This window comes from Berghia stephanieae, chromosome 11 (assembly GCF_034508935.2).
Source record: "Berghia stephanieae isolate SIO BIC M18660-M18661 chromosome 11, UCSD_Bste_1.3, whole genome shotgun sequence".
Lineage (NCBI taxonomy): Eukaryota > Metazoa > Mollusca > Gastropoda > Nudibranchia > Aeolidiidae > Berghia > Berghia stephanieae.
The window spans coordinates 29,474,278-29,494,061 of NC_088370.1; the positions used below are offsets into that span (position 1 = coordinate 29,474,278).

General features: G+C 33.4%; 1 protein-coding gene across 1 annotated transcript in view; it reads right to left on the minus strand.

The window, feature by feature from the left end:
- Positions 1-3,406: 3,406 nt before the first annotated feature.
- The window catches only part of LOC144956497 (zinc finger C2HC domain-containing protein 1B-like), a 23,917-nt gene continuing 7,539 nt past the window's right edge, over positions 3,407-19,784 (minus strand). Inside the window, exons 2-8 of the mRNA XM_078887038.1 lie at positions 16,279-16,328; positions 15,013-15,129; positions 14,296-14,434; positions 13,050-13,195; positions 12,161-12,242; positions 10,845-10,903; positions 3,407-3,556 (exon numbers count right to left, since the gene is read on the minus strand). Of these exons, the coding sequence (XP_078743164.1) occupies positions 3,542-3,556; positions 10,845-10,903; positions 12,161-12,242; positions 13,050-13,195; positions 14,296-14,434; positions 15,013-15,129; positions 16,279-16,328 (608 nt within the window). The 3' untranslated portion in view covers positions 3,407-3,541. The remainder of the gene's footprint in view (positions 3,557-10,844; positions 10,904-12,160; positions 12,243-13,049; positions 13,196-14,295; positions 14,435-15,012; positions 15,130-16,278; positions 16,329-19,784) is intronic.

Here is a 19,784-nt window from a genome sequence, read left to right on the forward strand (position 1 = left end):
ACTCGGGACCGATTTTATCTGGAATTAAATGCAACTAGTTGAGAGTAGCCTCATCTCATCCCGCTTTTATATTACTGTATAGTTCTGACAATAGGATTCAGTAGTCTGATGTCATGTCCGCCCAGCAACGAGCAGCTTGGTTCTAAACAAAGAAAATCGGTACTTTTAATTCTTCATGTTGGCTAGAACTTTTTCACATGTCATGTGATCAGAATGTATAAAAGTCAAAACATTATCAGATTTATAATGTTTTTCTCCTCTGGATACACTTTTATGCTCGTCGGAGAAGTATTTCATAAGGGCGTCCGCCATTGTTCCGATAGTTTAGAACCAGTTTCTAAGTTACTATGCGTCATTACGAGGGAAGTGACGTCACGACTGTTGAAGCCTAATTTTTTTTTAAAACCTGAGGAGGGATTATTTGTTTTTATGAGTGAAACAGCACTTGACATATCATCAGTCCATAATACTAGCACTAGAATACTTACTTACTTATCCTCTTGGTGCTTCAACTGCACATAAGGCCGAATAGAGGAAGATAATAGAATTAGAGTTTATTATCAGTATAAAAATTACGTTTAAGGAGACTAAAAAGATCGAAATCAAAAAGAGAATGGAAGTAATTTATGGGATCATGGGATGGAGTTGATAATTCTCAGTGTCTATATAAAATATATTTATATAAATCGCAGTTTAAAAAATAAGCAATAAAAAAGGGAAAACATTATTTGACAAACTGGTGTATAAGTTTAAAAAAAAAAGATCAATAGCAAATGCAGGGTGAATAATGGTGTAAGATTATAAAAGTTTTCATTTTCATAAAATTAGACAATGTAATATGTGTAAATGTTTATGACATAATGGAGATCATCTCTTTTTTTTTTTTTTTTTACCTAATTGGCGAATTTTTACATGCATTCCGAATGAATGAAGAAATGTTATGTTATATGTTATTACAATTAAAAGGTTTCTTAATTTGCACAATCTAATGATAAGATTTTTAGTTTCCTTTTTTTTTTGTTGTGAAAACAAAAAGGAAAAATAAAAAGAATTGCTTGTAACAAAAATTGAATTTCGTTCAACTGTTTTCTATTTTGGACAAGGTACATAATTACATCGTAATTGAAATGGCAACTAACTACATTTTCGTTGTCCTTTGTTATTTTATTTTTTTCTTTTTCTTTAAGTAGAGGAAATATTATTGGTGTGCATGGAATGTGAGAGAAGTCTATAATATATATAATATATATATATATATATATATATATATATATATATATATATATATATATATCACTACAGTTAACAAGTTTCAAGTCTCAGTCTATGAAATTGAAATGGTTTAAATCAGATATTATTCGTTGAGTCACCATCAGAGCAGACTCCTTGTCATCAAAGCAGACTCATTGAGCACATAAATGCGATTTCCAATGTCATTTGAGCTTTTGGAATTAGGGATTCACAACCCCTTTTGGGATAACCTGCCTTTAACATATTCTATTAATTTTCTTTCTACTCTCTCGGGATATGAAAACATCCTCTCATTGGCAGTTTAAGTTTTATAAAGAAGAGAATCTCGCAGAGAGAAATTCCAGTGAACGATGGGGATTTGGGAGGACATCTACTGTACTTTGTTTTAAGCCTATTTTGCACCCGACGTGCTATAGGTGTCAATGCCTCACATTAAAACCAAACTAGCTTTGATGAAATTCTAAGAGGAATGGTATATATTATGTGTTAAAACATGCAAAATGTGTTTGTTTTATCATCTTAGATCCACTGCCATGAACAAACAGCTGGCTTTAAGAATTCTCATTTTCCACATCAAACTGGATAATGCAAATTTGATGCTTAAAGCTCGAAAAAAAAAATCAAATTCAAATGTTGCTAACAAAGGGGAAACTCGAAACGTCCACATTATGTGTCTTTGTAAATTATATTGAAGCTTCCATTCCATTTGAGTAGTTTTATTCACACCAAACTGGAAAAGGTTTTTGAAAGGTACCTATATTATGCTCATAACCATTGCATTATCATTGATGCAGGAACTGACTGAGTCCTAAAACTTATTGACTATCATACTATAATGGGCAAACATATTATATTTCCATTAAAAAAAAAGATTTAACTTGATGCAGTACAGGAAAAGTAGATTGTGACACAGTTTATAACAATTTGTGATTTTACAATCAAGTATCAGGTTCACATTCAATTCACACTTTCTATCTAACAAAATGATAAGTAACATTTAAATATGACATTGACATTTCGAATCTATTTTGATTTTCATTTTTTAAACGACGAGCAACACACTTAAATATCATGATATATATAAACCCTCCACAAAATTCAAAACGTCCATTTTCTTAATTTAATATACAATTAAATGAATGCTCCAGAATCAAAAAATTCTTATTCAACCAATTTTATATCACCACAATGGATGTCAAATATTTATGCATGCAGTGCGCTAAAAAGATGCTGGGAAAATCGTGTTTATTGCCACTCGGGGGGAAGATATTTGTGCATTCCATTGTAAACTAAAAAATTATTTTTATGTGAAGAAAAAACATTGTCGAGGCGAATGTTTGGTTTAAATTGAAGTGTGTTGCTCTATGTATACAATATATATATATATATATATATATATATATATATATATATATATATATATATATATATATATATATATATATATATATATATATATATATATATATATATATATATATCAATACGCAGTATGTATTAGTATCAAAGTCCTCAATGCTTCACCCTTGAATACCTTGCACCGCCACCTCCTGTGTCATTACGATTAGAGTCTAGTCTCCTTGTTCCACATTCACAACAAAATTTGGCTTCTGGCATTGGGTATTTGGCCCCACACTCTTGGCAATATGATAAAAGGACTTTAGTTCTAGAACTAGATTGGGGGCCAGACTCACCATTATAATATTGTCCTTTATAACCATCCCTTTGTGCATTAGACAAATGTGACTGTTTCGACGTTGCTCTGGAATTTCCATACAGTGGAGCAGGGGATGTGGTATTATTTGAATACAGATGCTCATCAATTTCCTCATCGTAAAGCCCTTCATTTTCTATGTTGTTTAAATATTGAAAGTGTGTGGGAGGTTTGTTTTTGGTATAGGATGGTACAGGACTGATTGTGACTGGATTTGTTTGGTAACGTTTATTGAAATGGTCAGGAAACTTGTTTAGTTGTTTATCTGCATAACCAGCATCTCTGTAGGAATCTACGTATTCGTTATCATCATAACCTTCCATATCATCGTCCATGTAATGTCTAGATGAATTTCGTTGCGATGCTGGTGGTGTTTTCTTTTGTTGGTAATGACTAGATGGTGACGACTTGGTGGAGTGGCCTTGAGTTCGAGTTTGCTGAAGTTTGCCTCGTGGTTTGTGATGATTGGAATAAGAGTTGTTGGAAGAATAACCTGATCTCGATGACGGTCCCGGCGATGTGTCAAAGGCCGATGCAAATGGCTCTGGACCTGAGTACATACCTTGTTCAAAAGGACTAAAATCGTCTTCCCTGTAACAACAGAAATAAGAATCAATAAATAAAATTAATATACAGGGAGGCAAAAGTTTACTTAACTTTTACCAAAAAAAAACAAACACATAGACCCTTTCTGAGTGTTGAACTCCAGTGCTAGCTCCCCCCCCCTCCCCCCCTTCCAATTCAACAGGTAATTGGAAAATGTACTGAGTGTTTATAACATACTGAAGTCCGTAAATATACGGAAAATTGGCAACCTTGAATATAGTTACAGCATGAGGCACAGTACTTGCTGGATTCTAGCACACTATCGGGAACCCACCCCACCTCCTTCCCCCCACCAAAAAAATAAATAAATTACGAGTTAGAATCCTAGTGTGAGGGAAATCTGCAGTTCATTGGAGGAAACCAATACAATCGGTCACCTAGCTTCAGCGTGTCATATTGCAGAGGGTGCTGGAATCCAGTGAGTATTGTATAATATACATTGTAAATCAATGGCCAGTCGGTGTATTTGTAAATCAATGGCCAGTCAGTGTATTTGTAAATCAATGGCCAGTCAGTGTATTTGTGAATCAATGGCCAGTCAGTTTATTTGTAAATCAATGGCCAGTCAGTGCATTTGTAAATCAATGGCCAGTCAGTGCATTTGTAAATCAATGGCCAGTCAGTGTATTTGTACATCAATGGCCAGTCAGTGTATTTTTAAATCACTGGCCAGTTAGTTTATTTGTAAATCAATGGCCAGTCAGTGTATTTGTAAATCAATGGCCAGTCAGTGTATTTTTACATCAATGGCCAGTCAGTGCATTTGTAAATCAATGGCCAGTCAGTGTATTTGTACATCAATGGCCAGTCAGTGTATTTGTAAATCAATGGCCAGTCAGTTTATTTGTAAATCAATGGCCAGTCAGTGTATTTGTAAATCAATGGCCAGTCAGTGTATTTGTAAATCAATGGCCAGTGTATTTGTAAATCAATGGCCAGTCAGTATATTTGTAAATCAATGGCCAGTCAGTGTATTTGTAATCAATGGCCATCAGTGTATTTGTAAATCAATGGCCAGTCAGTGTATTGTAAATCAATGGCCAGTCAGTGTATTTGTAAATCAATGGACAGTCAGTGTATTTGTAAATCAATGGCCAGTCAGTGCGTTTGTAAATAATGGCCAGTCAGTGTATTTGTAAACCAATGGCCAGTGTATTTGTAAATCAATGGCCAGTCAGTATATTTGTAAATCAATGGTCAGTCAGTGTATTTGTAAATCAATGGCCAGTCTTTATATAATCAATGCGTCAGTGTATTTGTAAATCAATGGCCAGTCAGTGTATTTGTAAATCAATGGCCAGTCAGTGTATTTGTAAATCAATGGCCAGTCAGTGTATTTGTAAATCAATGGACAGTCAGTGTATTTGTACATCAATGGCCAGTCAGTGTATTTATAAATCAATGGACAGTCAGTGTATCCAATTCTTCGTGTTCTATTCATAGATTTGTCTTGAAAGTAGTTCCACTATTAAGTTTGTTTTTTGTTTGTTTGTTATAGGGGTCTAATTTTACCAAAATCTAGAGTTACCCAAATGAGTCATTAAAATGTATAGTATAATAAAGGGAGTTGAAATGACTCATATAAAAGATACAACACAAAGAAAATGACATTTCGGCCTTTAGCTTCTTCGTGTTAACACATATAAACTAAAAAAATGCAAATATATTCCCTTTTCTTATCCGAAAAGCCATTTACTTTTTATTGTATCTTAAATATGAGTTATTTTAACTCCCTTTAGTTTACTATAAGTCCAATTTTACCCGACATAATACTGTTTTAGAATGGTGGATCACAAATAAATGTAATTTTATATCTTGTCGCAGGATTTTTAGACCTTTGAGTGGACCTGTTCTCGGTTCAACATTGTTTAAAGGATGGCGTTACCAAACACAGTATTTTAGTAGCCATATTTCATTTAATCGATTAATTCAGTTATTGTGATCAATATTAAATTCATGATTCATTGATCATTACTTTTGTTGTAAATTGATACAAAGTAATTGGCCTTTCAATTAAATATTCAAAGTTCACAATTCTCTCTCTCTCTCTCTCTCTCTCTCTCTCTCTCTCTCTCTCTCTCTCTCTCTCTCTCTCTCTCTCTCTCTCTCTCTCTCTCTCTCTCTCTCCTTCTCTCTCTCACAGACAGAGACATCTCTTAAAGGTTTATATCTCAAACTCATATATTATTCAACACGAGTATGTCTAAACATACAGATCAGAGTTTCACTTGTATAACGCGTAAAAATCGAACTGAAAAACAGATGTGTGAAATAATAGGTATTGTTTCACAAGAGCAAAGAGTTACTGTAGTTAACCAATTAACTGTTATACTCTGGAAAAGCATGCATTAAAAAATTTGGCTAGAAAACTTGTCCTGCAAATATCGATTGATTTAAATGACTTTCAACTTGGCAAAAAAAAAAAAAAATTAAACCTGGGATTTTGCAAAGTCCCAGGTTTGAGACTTTTTGCCAAGATGAGGGTCATTTAAATGTATCAATATTTGAAGGACGAGTTTTCTGGCCAATTTCTTAAAAACACGCTTTTCCTGAGTACGGGTACGGCAGTTAGATGGTTAATGAATTGCTGTAAAATTAAAACAACAAACCACTGAGTGCAAATCACCTCATTATATCTGTGTGTGTTACTTTTTTAAAACAACTTCAATTTTCTTAGTGTCGTGGTTTAATGATGATGATGATGATGATGATGATGATGATGATGATGATGATGATGATGATGATGATGATATGATTATGACAATAGTGATGACCCTGCAGATAATTTTCATAATTTGCTATAAGTCATGCCTATCAGAGCTATTATGTTTTTATGGCAAAAGAGTTGTTCATAAAAAAGCCACACGGTACGTAACAATAATTATAATTATAACAAAAATTATGTCAATTAATGATGATGATAATAATAATAATAATAAAAATAATAATAATAATAATAATAATAATAATAATAATAATAATAATAATAATAATAATAATAATAATAATAATAATAATAATAATAATAAAAAAAAAAAAAAAAAAATAAAATAATAATAATAATAATAATAATAATAACAATAATAGTAACAATAATAATAATAATAACAATAATAATAATAATAATAAACCTCAATAATTTTACGGTTGATGTGCTTGTTTGTGAGACTGGATTCAAACTCTCAATATTTCTATTTCCTAATCCTAATGAATATTATAATATGATGTCAAAGATAAGGAAAAAATTCATCAAAATACATGTCTCTACTGAGAGAAATATCTCACATCATGCTCTGTAATAATTTTTGCTTACAATTGCCTTCACCATGCATCACCTGGATACCTTCAATGCTTTGTCGGAGAATATAAACCATATCGATCTCTGCGATCCAGCAGTTCTTCGCTAATGGAGAAAAACATCCCAAGAACAAAGTTTGCTGAGAGTGGTTTTGCATTTTAGGCTCCAATCGTATGGAATTCTTTACCACCTAATACCCGACAATGTGAAAATCTACCAGTCTTACGGCATTTAAATAACCGATCATTTTCATTCTACTTATCATGAATCTATGTGAATTTCGAACAAGATGTGCGTGACTGTTGTAGTGATTTTGTAGCCGAATGAAGGAACATGTGTGATACTTATAAAAAACTATTGTAAAGCACCTCTGAGCACTATTTGTGGATATTGGCGCTATATCAAATAATAATAATAAAATAATAATAAATAATAATAATAATAATAATAATAATAATAATAATAATATATAATAATAAATAATAATAATAATAATAATAATAATAATAATAATAATAATAATAATAATAATAATAATAATAATAATAATAATAATAATAATAATAATAATAATAATAATAATAATAATAATAATAATAATAATAATAATAATAATAATAATAATAATAATAATATAATCTACCTGTTTAACTAATCATTATTATAATGAGATCATTTATTAATTATGAAATTAAAATTTATTGAAGTATGTATGCATGATTGTTAGACAGATTGCTGAAGACATTTCTGGCTTTAAAAAGTGTCTCAGCGTAAAGGTTAGCATTGGAAACAAAAATAAATTAGCCAGAAATAATTAGTGACAGTTTTAATAAATGCTATTTGATGCATTATCGACAAACCTTTGAATTTTTGTAACCAGACTCTCTCTCAATTTACAAATTAAAATCTTGATGTATTGAGTTTTATAGAAGCAAAGAAAACCCTGAAAAAAGCCCAATTCTCTTTGATGAAAAAATAGTGATATTTCTTCTCTGCGTTGTCTTCCCAGCCTCAATTGCCATCGGCTATATGATAAATTCTAATATTATTCTGCTGTTTTGTACTCTTTTCTGTATTTTATTAATTATATTATTATAATATTTGCGCTAAATTATGAAATATAAAATTTCTGTTAGTTTTGATAAAATACGAGTAGATACTTGCTATTTCAGCTAAAACAGTTTTTAATTTCAATACAGTGTCGGATGTGAATTTAGGGTTGATCACTTTAACAAAGGATAACACAATAAAAAATGTTTATTACCAAAATGATTTTTGAAAAATAATATTGCAACTGTTCTGCCAGGTCCGAAAGTTTAATTATGGTTTATCAAATTTCACGAGTTAACACCACCATTTCCAATACTGCTACAATTACGGAGTACTTTTGTCCCTATTCTCACTCAATATGCCGATACTGTAACTGCTTAAATAATTGTTTTGATGCAATAATAATAGGCAGAAGCAGTAGAATCTCAAATACTAATAAATTAATGATATAATGTCTCAAAGCATTTCTGAGAAAACAACCATTGTTTTAATTGAGAAGTGTGGACTTATCTTTCCTGAAATTAAATTTTCATAGGGACATTTGCCACCACTTTTGTCTTCTAATGCAACATATATTATATTATTTTAAAAAACCAAAATGAATTCATCTCGCAGATTGTGATATAGTGCACAGTCATTTAATCATGCTTATTTATTTTCCCTTTACTTTCATTTCGATTTCTATTACTTTGACATAACATCCAATCAGGTATAAATAATAAAAACATAAAAACATTACTACAAAAAAAAACCCAGATCAACGACAGATCTGAAGTCGAATTGTTTTTTTTAGGAATGTATTTATATTTTTATCAATTTTTGTGGTTTGCTGAAGAATGGTATTGAGTTCATGTTTGGTAGTATGTTCTTTTTTTTTATTTTTGAAGCCATTATATTCATTTTTGTTTATTGCTTTTTACATTCCACTGCTTCTACCAGCTTAGTATCACTTTGACAAATAATGTCTCACATTTCTCTATATCAAAACACACTTCATGGCATTTTTAACTATAACTCATACCTCACACTCACACGAACTACACAAACAATGCCATTTTTTAGGGTTAGTAAAATACAATTCCTATTCATGTGCCATGTACGTTACTTACTGAGTATTGTATCTCTGATGATAATAAAAAAAAAAAACAAACAAAAAAAAAATGCAAAGAATGAATATTAAAAAAAAAAGGAATAAATCAATTATCAACGATAATGAAGCATGCATGCAAAGGCAAGCAAAAGCGAATGCTATGCATTTAAGGTGATGAAATGTTACACTATTGTTGTAAGAAACGGGAATTTAAAAAATCTCCACACCAAACAAAACCCTCGCCCCCCCCCCCCCCCCCCCCCCCCCCCCAACCAAACAAATTTGTGTTTTAATTAAAATAGTATTTTATTCTATAGTTTATTCCTTTTGAAAAGATTTCAATGCCATATGCCGAGCTGCCAACTTGAAATTTAAAAAATTCGTAGTTTCTAAGGTGAAAAAGGAAAAAGTCACGGTAGATAGCTTTAGAAATAAATAATTTGCCCTCTGCATGATTCAAGCATGCCCCGAAGTCCTGCATATATCTTCTAAGGAGCTAAGCTTTTCTTTTCAACAAGTTTATTGAGTAAAAGAGGCGAATGCAGGACTCTAATTGGAATCTAAAATTTGTATTTCTACGAAATTTTCGTAGTACTAGGCAAGTCTGCTTATGACTATGACACCACCAGGCAGTTATACCAAGTAAATGTAAATTTGATGGTGGGGGGGGGGGGGGGGGGGGGGGGGAAGGGTAAGAGTAATGTTGTTAAACACTTCTAAAAAATGTATGGAGACATTTACAGAGATGTGATGCTCTGTAGGGGTATGAATATATTTATATTATTTCCTGCTTTCACATCTGCCTTTCTGTGATGAATTTGCACCAGATTCAAAATCAGTAATCTGATTGGTGGGATAACACAACAGTAAGGCAAAGCTCTTATGAGACCACCCTGTATAAAACAATCTTCTTATTAGTGGCAATGTGGTCTAGTGGTATGACACTCGCTTTTGGATCGTTAGGTCCTGGGTTCCAGTCTCACTAGGCACATTGTTGAGTCCTTGGAGAAGGCTCTTTATTCACATTCTTTCACCGTACTCAGGTGTAAAATGAGTACCTGGCCATTAACAGTGTTGTCTCTGTGGGAAAAAAAATTGTAATATCCCCTAACAGGCGTCATGTCCCTTCCTACATGTTAAATGTTGCCGTTGGCAAGGGACCCCTTGTAAAGCACTTTGAGCACGTTTAGTGGATATTGTACTATATAAAAGCTCAAAGCTCAAAGCCTTCAGACTGGAAGGTTCAGAGTTTGAGTCCCACTCTGAAGGGTTCATTGTTGATTCCTTGGAAAAGGCTAATTACTCAGATTCTCTCACTGTACTCTGGTGTACAATGAGTACCTGGCTGTTAACAGCATTGTCTTTGTCGGACAAAAAATTGTAACATCCCCTAACAGGCCTCATGTTACTGTGCTATATAAATGCTCAATTTTAAAATAAAAATAAATTTAGTTACTATAATTTTTAGAGCTTATGCTAATTCCCAACTGCTGTACGTATGTACTTTCTGTTTAAAAAAAGCAATATTGAATATTAGCAACTTATGTCCAATTAAAAAAAAATAATAATAAAAAAATAAATTGAAGAAAAACCCCAAAACACTCACTATATTCTCATATGGGATTTACGATTTATACCACCATGATAGGTATTTGTAACGAAAATACAAGGGCATGACCAAAGTAAAAATTGTCATTTTTACCTAGGTAAAATTCAAGCAACTATCGGATCCCATTGGGTGTAAGTTAAAGCAAGAAGGGTCTTTGTAGTAGAATACTTTATGATAATATTAATACAATAAGGGGGGGGGGGGCGGGAAATATAACAATACTTACCCCTGCAGGTATGGCGCCAGCTCTACCTCTTGAGGCTGGGGCTCCTCTGGATCCTGGAGCTGCAGATGGAATTATGGGTAGTGGATTGAGTTATAGGTCAGGACTTATTGCAGATTGTAGCTAGTTCATTGTGATTGAAACACATCTCTTGATAATATTAGACTTTTCATGTATATGGGTAGTGGATTGAGCTATAAGTCAGGAGTTGAAGATTGTAGCTAGTTCATTGTGATTGAAACAAATCTCTTGATAATATTAGACTTTTCATGTATATGGGTAGTGGATTGAGCTATAAGTCAGGAGTTGAAGATTGTAGCTAGTTCATTGTGATTGAAACAAATCTCTTGATAATATTAGACTTTTCATGTATATGGGTAGTGGATTGAGCTATAGGTCAGGAGCTACAGATTGCAGCTAGTTCATTGTGATTGAAAGAAATCTCTTGATGATATTAGACTTTTCATGTATAACAAAGAAAGGAAAGAAACTCTCTTCATTGATCTCCAGGGAATTTATTTTTCAGGAAATGTCTGAAAAAAAAGACCAACATAACCAGCACAAATTTCACAAAATCAGTACAGTGGAATCTTGATAAGTCCCAGCACAAATTTCACAAAATCAGTACAGTGGAATCTTGATAAGTCCCAGCATAAATTTCACAAAATCAGTACAGTGGAATCTTGATAAGTCCCAGCACAAATTTCACAAAATCAGTACAGTGGAATCTTGATAAGTCCCAGCACAAATTTCACAAAATCAGTACAGTGGAATCTTGATAAGTCCCAGCATAAATTTCACAAAATCAGTACAGTGGAATCTTGATAAGTCCCAGCACAAATTTCACAAAATCAGTACAGTGGAATCTTGATGTCAACAATGCTGGATCAGAAAGATTGGTTGACTTTATCCATTAACAGTAGAACACACTTAGATTAACTCAATCAACGCTAACATAGACTACATCCGTAATTTACCCGGTTTACTTTTACCCCATGCCTATTTATCATTACATTTTACTGAGACAAATTATAGGCGTAGTATAAAAGCTAACGTTTTTTTAGTTTTTACATGTTAATGGTCGTTGAATAAATGAAGTGTGTAGAAAGGTGCCAGAAGATAATAGAAGATAAAAACTTTGCAGCGATGAGGATTCGAACCCATAGCCCAACTGTTATGGCAACTTCATCTGGCCACAAGAGGGATGACCTACAATCGGCGCCATCCACCATACTTTCTCATTTTCGGAAATTAACAGAAATGAGTTGTGTTCAAATTGTTTTAAATAGAATAATAACAGACGAAACGAAAATGGTTACCTCCCCTTCCTGTAGCCCCGCCCCTTCCAGCTGGTGTTGCAGGTTGTGATGCTGTCTTTGCCTTGGGTTTGGGTGGCTGGTACTGGTGGGAGTAACAAAAAAGTGGATGAAGAATTCGAAACATTTCAAATCATTGTTCAGTACCAGAAAAAAGGTAGTAGTAGTAGTAGTAGTAGTAGTAGTAGTAGTAGTAGTAGTAGTAGTAGTAGTAGTAGTAGTAGTAGTAGTAGTAGTAGTAAAAGTAGTAGTAGTAGTAGTTGGCAGCATATTTGTCATAAGCAGAAGACCATTTGCATCAAAACTTGTGCTCTCGTTGATTATTCATGACTCCCAAAGACGCCCATTTTGTAAAGTGTAGCAAATAAGGGAGTTGATTTAGAATGACTCAACGGCTCCATTAATTGTTAAATTATAAGAACACTGTCATCATTGCTCTATAAGAAAAAACAAAAAGACAAAAAAACCGCCCCAAAAAAAAACAAAAAACAACAAAACAAAACAAAACAGAACAAGCAACTCTGATGAAACTATGAAATCCTTTCAATGAAATATAGGCGTGCATTCAAATTAACCAGCTGAAATAATATAGAAACATTCTGTCACAGACATATGGCTCCGATTCAGCGGCATTCAAAGTCCCAGCCCTGGCCGTAATAAAGTAAGCAAAAGAACAACAGAAGAAAGGCTTTTAAAATGATCCATATAAATTTTTTATAGATAATTGCCAAGAAAACTTTGGACAACATGGGTGATTCCTGTTGACATCAAACATCCTGTTTGATGGATTATCTATATTCCTTCATGGAATGCCTAGGCGATGGTCGTTATCTAATGATGCCGTTGAGAAAGGGCATAATAATATAATAACAATAATTGCCAAGACACACACATTTAATCGAGTTGCCTGCTTGGCTTTTGCAGCTGGGTCGGCCTTGCCCTTGGGTAGTCTCATGGATTGTTCCTTGCAGAAGTCCATGTGACGCGATGCAGCTTTCTCGTTGAATCTTCTAGAGCAATATGGACACTGGATGTAGTCTGGGGAAGAAATGAAATGATGGCAATGAAATATAATGAGCTCTCTCTCCCTCCCCCTCTCTCTCTCTCTCTCTCCCCCTCTCTCTCTCTCTCTCTCTGTGTCTCTCTGTCTGCCTGTCTGTCTCTGTCTCTCTCTCTTAAAAAAATATTTTTTTTACTCTGTCTCTTTTTTTCTCTCTCTGTCTTCTCTCTCTCTCTCTCTCTCTCTCTCTCTCTCTCTCTCTCTCTCTCTCTCTCTCTCTCTCTCTCTCTCTGTCTCTCTGTCTGCCTGTCTGTCTCTCTCTCTGTCTGCCTGTCTCTCTCTCTCTCTCTCTCTCTCTCTCTCTCTCTCTCCCTCTCTCAGGTGATTATAAAATAAATAATGTTAATATTGAAAATGTATAGTATGACATATTACAGTGGAATCCAGATTAAACTAACACTGCTGAAGCAGAGAGAACCAGACTTTAAGCAGGGTTGACTTTATCCATTATCAATGGAACACACTTAGATATATAGGGAATGAGATTAGCGGAAGAGTAGCGTCCCTTGATTGGACGACACTTCACCGAAAGCGAGGACGAGAGAGATGCATACGCAAAACCATGTTGACGTTCTCTCTGTAAGGTGATGTCCAATCAAGGGATGCTACTCTTCCGCTAATCTCATTCCCTATAGAACAGAACATTTGCGGAAAACAAGAAGTGTTAAGTTTTAACAGGCAGAAGTTGACATTAAAAGTAAATGGGGTGATTTTTCATGAAGTCATGGTCAGATGTATGGGAAAGATATCCAGCAACTTTTCTCAAATTTGGTACTTTTTCAAATTGACTAGATATAAAGAAAAATATTTAGAAGTGAAATTAAGCTTTGATATTTCCCGAAGATGTACAAAAAGGGTTGATATAATCATTTATGACAAGAACTAATTTTTGATCAAAATGGACCTTCTAACTAAACTTGGCAATATCTCAATTCAAACCCTTTCACCATCCGACTGATTATGTCATTCACTGTAACACACACACACACACACACACACACACACACACACATATCATATATATATATATATATATATATATATATATATATATATATATATATATATATATATATACCAGGGTTAATAGAAGGTGGGGGAGGTGGGGGTAGGGGCCCTCCAGTCTCTAGGGCCTTGGTGACCCCCTTTGAACTGCGCACGGCATTGATGAAGTCCTGGTGTTTTTCTCGCCAGTGGGTCTTGGGTGGGCTTAAATCCTGCAGAGTGTTCATCAAAGAAAAGAGGGGGAAATGGGTGTGTGTGTGTGGGGGGGGGGGGGGGGGGGAGAGGTGGTGGGGTGGGGGGGGGGGGGGGGGACGGTAGAAGTGGTGGGGGGGGGGGGGGGAGGGGGGGGGGGGGAGGGGGGGGTAGGGTAGAAGATGGTGGTGGGGGGGGGGGGGGGGAGGGGGGGAGGATAAGAAACATTATTAAGTGAAAATTCATATGGTCATTTGTACATTTTATAAGTAAGATTCTATAGTGTTAAGATGATGATGAAGCTGATGATGATTAAGACGATAAAGATGAAAACGAGGATGATTAAGATGATGATGATGACCCCCCCCCCTCACACACACACACACACACACACACACACACATATATATATATATATATATATATATATATATATATATATATATATATATATAATACAGACACCCACAAATCAACAGACAATCAATCAATTAATCAAATAAAAAATAAAAATAAAACTGACAAAAAAAAAAAAAAAAAATCGCAGCAGCTACACCAGCAATGACAACAACAACAACAACAACAACACCAAAATTACCTTTTTCTGTGCCTGCTTGATTTGTTTGACAGAAAGGTCATCCGTGGCTCTCTGCTTGGATGAATCGAAAACCTTGCGTGGCTTCTGGGCATTCTTGCAAATCTTTTGATGTCGTGACTTTCACAAAGATATTAAAAAAAAAAAAAGGATTTTTAAATAAATGGAATGAAAAGAGAATAAAATCGACAAGCATGCATGTAAGCTTTCTGTCTGACAAATGGGATAACAAAAAAACCCAAAAAACACAACAACAAAAACAAACCAAAAAAAAAAAAAAAAAAACTCGAACAGATGTGACTTATAATATATGGAGGAGCTTGGGCTTGAGATTTTTATTTCGCGCAATATCCACTAAACATGCTCAAAGCGTTTTACAAAGAGTCCCTACCAACGGCTTCACGATATTACCATTTTTGTCGACAGAGACAATGCTGTTGACAGCCAGGTACTCATTTTACACCAGAATACAGTGAGAGAATGTGAGTAAAGAGCCTTTTCCAAGGACTCAACTATGCGCCGAGCTAGGCTCAAACCTTGGACCTTCCGATCCGAAACGAGTGTTATTACCACATAGCCGCACAACACGTAGGAACATGTAAGATCAACCTTAGCTTATTCTTGTGCAGTTTGGGACCCACACCAACAATCGGATATAAAAAAAAGCAGTTGAAGATTTGTCTTCAATGACTACAGCCCCCCCCCCCCCCCCCCCAATAGCAACGTAACAGACATGATCACACAGCTTGGATGGACTCCCTTACAACACAGACAGAAAGAACAATAATTAACTCTTATGTTCAAAATTACATACAAAATGACGGCCATCTAATCAGATCATCTAGACATACAACAAAATTCACGCATTAACCACCCCCCCCCCCCCCCCCCCCCCCCCCCCCAAAAAAAAATTTTTTTTAAAAACCTCAAAAACCAAAACAAAAAAAAAAAACAAAAAAACAAACCCAAAAACAATTAAACATTTATATACCGCAATATCCACTAAAAGCGATATTACATTTTTTTTTTTGGGGGGGGGGGGTGGGGGGAACAGAGACAACGCTTTAATGACCAGGTATCAGTGACTTCTTATATTATAGTATCAGTAGACAATGCCAGGTATTCATTCTATACATGAGCACAGTGAGAGAATGTGAGTAAAGGGTCTTATCCAAGGAGTCAACTATACACCGCTCAGAGCAGGACTTTCAGGTCCGAAGGCGAGTGTGATACCACTAGACCATATAGCTGCACAGGACGTTAACTTACCAAGGGTTCTGGGGCAAACTTTCTACCACACACTTTACACGGAATTCTGTCTGTAAATATATAGAGAAAAGCAAACCATTGTTACCTTATGAAGAAGGAAAGGAGTGTACACATTACATATATAATTTAGAATGAGAACTGCGGTTTTGTCATTGTCGATCGCTAGTATTGCTAGTCTTAATAACAACAATGATGATTGATAATAAACGTGATAATGATGTTAACAGTAGTAATGATAATGATGATGATGATGGTGATGATGATGATAATATTATTATTATGATATTGATAATAGTAATATTAATAATAATAATAATAATATAATAATAATATAATAATAATAATAATAATAATAATAATAATAATAATAATAATAATAATAATAATAATAATATTGATAATGATAATTGTAACAATCTATTATTCTAAAATTATCAAAAGGTTTGTCCATTTATTGGATTATTCCAAAGTTGTGAGACGAGTGCTCTACCACTGAGCTAAAGGGACCCCACCCACCATATATATATATATATATATATATATATATATATATATATATATATATATATATATATATATATATGTGTGTGTGTGTGTGTGTGTGTTTGCGAGACCATGGTTAGCTGGTAAATTGAATGGCAAACCACGGAATAATATATCGATTCTTAATAATAAAAAGCCAAACAAAAGCTTGTCCTGCTCGATTTATTTAAACAAACACAACCATGCGAAATTCAACAGTAATAAGACCCCATTTTAACCACTTAACTGCTGTACTCTGGAAAAACAGGTATTCACAATTTGGCCAGAATTTTGGCCATTAATCTCGTCTTTCAAATATCGATCGATTTAAATGACCTCGTCTTGGTAAAAACTCTCAAACCTAGGACTTCAAGGCACGCCTTGCGAAGTCCAGGTTTTGAGATTTGCCCCCCAAGATGATTGTCATTTGAATTGACCGATTTTTGACGGACGAGATTAATGGCCAAAATTTTTAAACCGTGTTTTTTTTTTTTTGTATTTTTTTAAGATTACGGCATTACAATGGTAGAGAGCGTGGCGGAAGATCTTAATGGGTGGAGAAAAAGAGAGAGAAAGTAAGGAACAGCGATTCCACTGTAAGCCGAGGAGAAATGTGTGTGTGTGTGTGTGTGTGTGTGTGTGTGAGAGAGAGAGAGAGAGAGAGAGAGAGAGAGAGAGAGAGAGAGAGAGAGAGAGAGAGAGAGAGTCTTGAATGTCCCTAGGCGTTAAAACGCCTGCTGTAAATTTTTAATTCTTATATTATTGGTATTTCTTCTTCTTCTTCTTCTTCTTCTTCTTCTTCTTCTTCTTCTTCTTCTTCTTCTTCTTCTTCTTCTTCTTCTTCTTCTTCTTCTTCTTCTTCCTTTTAGCCTATTATTATTACTATTGATTATTATTATTATTTTATTTTATTATTATTATTATTATTATTATTATTATTATTATTATTATTATTATTATATTATTATTATTATTATTTTTTATTATTATTATTATTATTATTATTATTAAAATTATTATTATTAGTACTAGTTGTAGCAGCAGCAGAAGCAGTAGTCTTTGTCTTTGTAAAGATAATTGATTTTATCAAGAATCGATTTCAAACACCATTTCTCCATTAACCAAACACGCCCTTCTCGAATTTAACACATTTATTTAGAAAACAGATCAACGCTATGGAGAATAGCTGTTGTTTTGCTATCCATTTAGTTTGTTGTCTCTTTGGTGATCACTAGGCTTACCGCAAGAAAACGTTTTACCCCCACCCCTCCCACCTGCTTCTACTAATATATAAAAAGGGAACAATTGCTATTACTACTACTATTACTACTATTACTACTACTACTACTGCTGCTTCTACTACTACTACTACTACTATGTACTACCGCTACTACTACTACTACTACTACTACTACTACTACTACTACTACTACTACTATTACTACTACTACTACTACTACTATTACTACAAATAGTACTACTACTACTACTACTACTACTACTACTAACTACTACTACTACTACTATACTACTACTACTATTACTACTACTACTACTACTACTACTACTACTACTACTACTACTACTACTACTACTACTACTACTACTACTACTACTACTACTACTACTACTACTACTACTACAATTACTACAACTATCATCACTGCTCCACCCAACGTCCAAACTCATCAAAAATGCATCTCTACCGATGGAAAACCTCTCACAAATTCCCCAATCCCACACGTCCATTCCACGGGAAGGCCCATTAAATATTCGGGCGATGTTTACCACTGAACGACTCGTAGGAATGGAATCTATTTCTCCTTATCATCCATCCAACCTTAGACCGGACTTGCTTAAAAATTCTCTCGAATTAAAATTAATCATAGCCGAAAACTCAAGAACATCAGGGGTAAATAAGAGATGACGAGCCTTCACATGATCATGGGGAGATTGATAATATAGATTTTTATTGTGAACAAAAGTTCGTATTCTTGTTAATTATCACCAAAAAAAAAAAAAAGATTAAAAAAGGTAATAAAATGATAATCGTGATAAAAATGCTAATTAATAATAACAATAATAATAATAATAATAATAATAATAATAATAATAATAATAATAATAATAATAATAATAATAATAATAATAATAATAATAATAATAATAATAATAATAATAATAATAATAATAATAAAAAAAAAAAATAATAATAATAATAATAATAATAATAATAATAATAAAAAAAAAAAATAATAATAATAAAATAATAATAAAATAATAATAATAATAATAAAATAATATAATAATAATAATAATAATAATAATAATAATAATAATAATAATAATAATAATAATAATAATAATAATAATAATAATAAAATGTAAAAAGAAAAAACCCAATCCTCTTCTTAACTCTGACCTTACCGATCATTTTCAGTATTTTCCCAAAATGGCAGGCTTACCCAGCAGAAAAATTGATTCTTTAAACTCAAAGCTCTCTATAAAACAATGTTATGTTCTTATTAATCAAACAAAATTCATTCTTCAAAGTTTGTGATGTACAAAATAAATCTGAATAAGAAAAAAAATATATCGTAACAAATATGACGATTTTGCTGTAGGTGGTAAGGAGAGGGTTAAATAAAAAATAAAAAATAAAATATAAAACAAAGTCAACAATAAATAAAAAACAAAAACAAAACAAAACAAAACAAAAAAAATAAAAGAAAAAGGAAAAAAAAGGACCGAAAAAAAAACAAACAAAAACAAACAAACAAACAAATCAACCAAATAAACGAAAAAACTCCACGAAGCAAAAATCATAATACAGCCAAAGTAGAAAGAAATAAAAACCTCCCGCACAGAGCACAAACTAAATATAGAAACCAAAAACAACCCCCCCCCCCCCCCCCCCCCCCGCTCTCTCTCTTTCCGGAAACAAAATAAAATTAAAGAATAGAAAAACACTATGGTAAAACTGC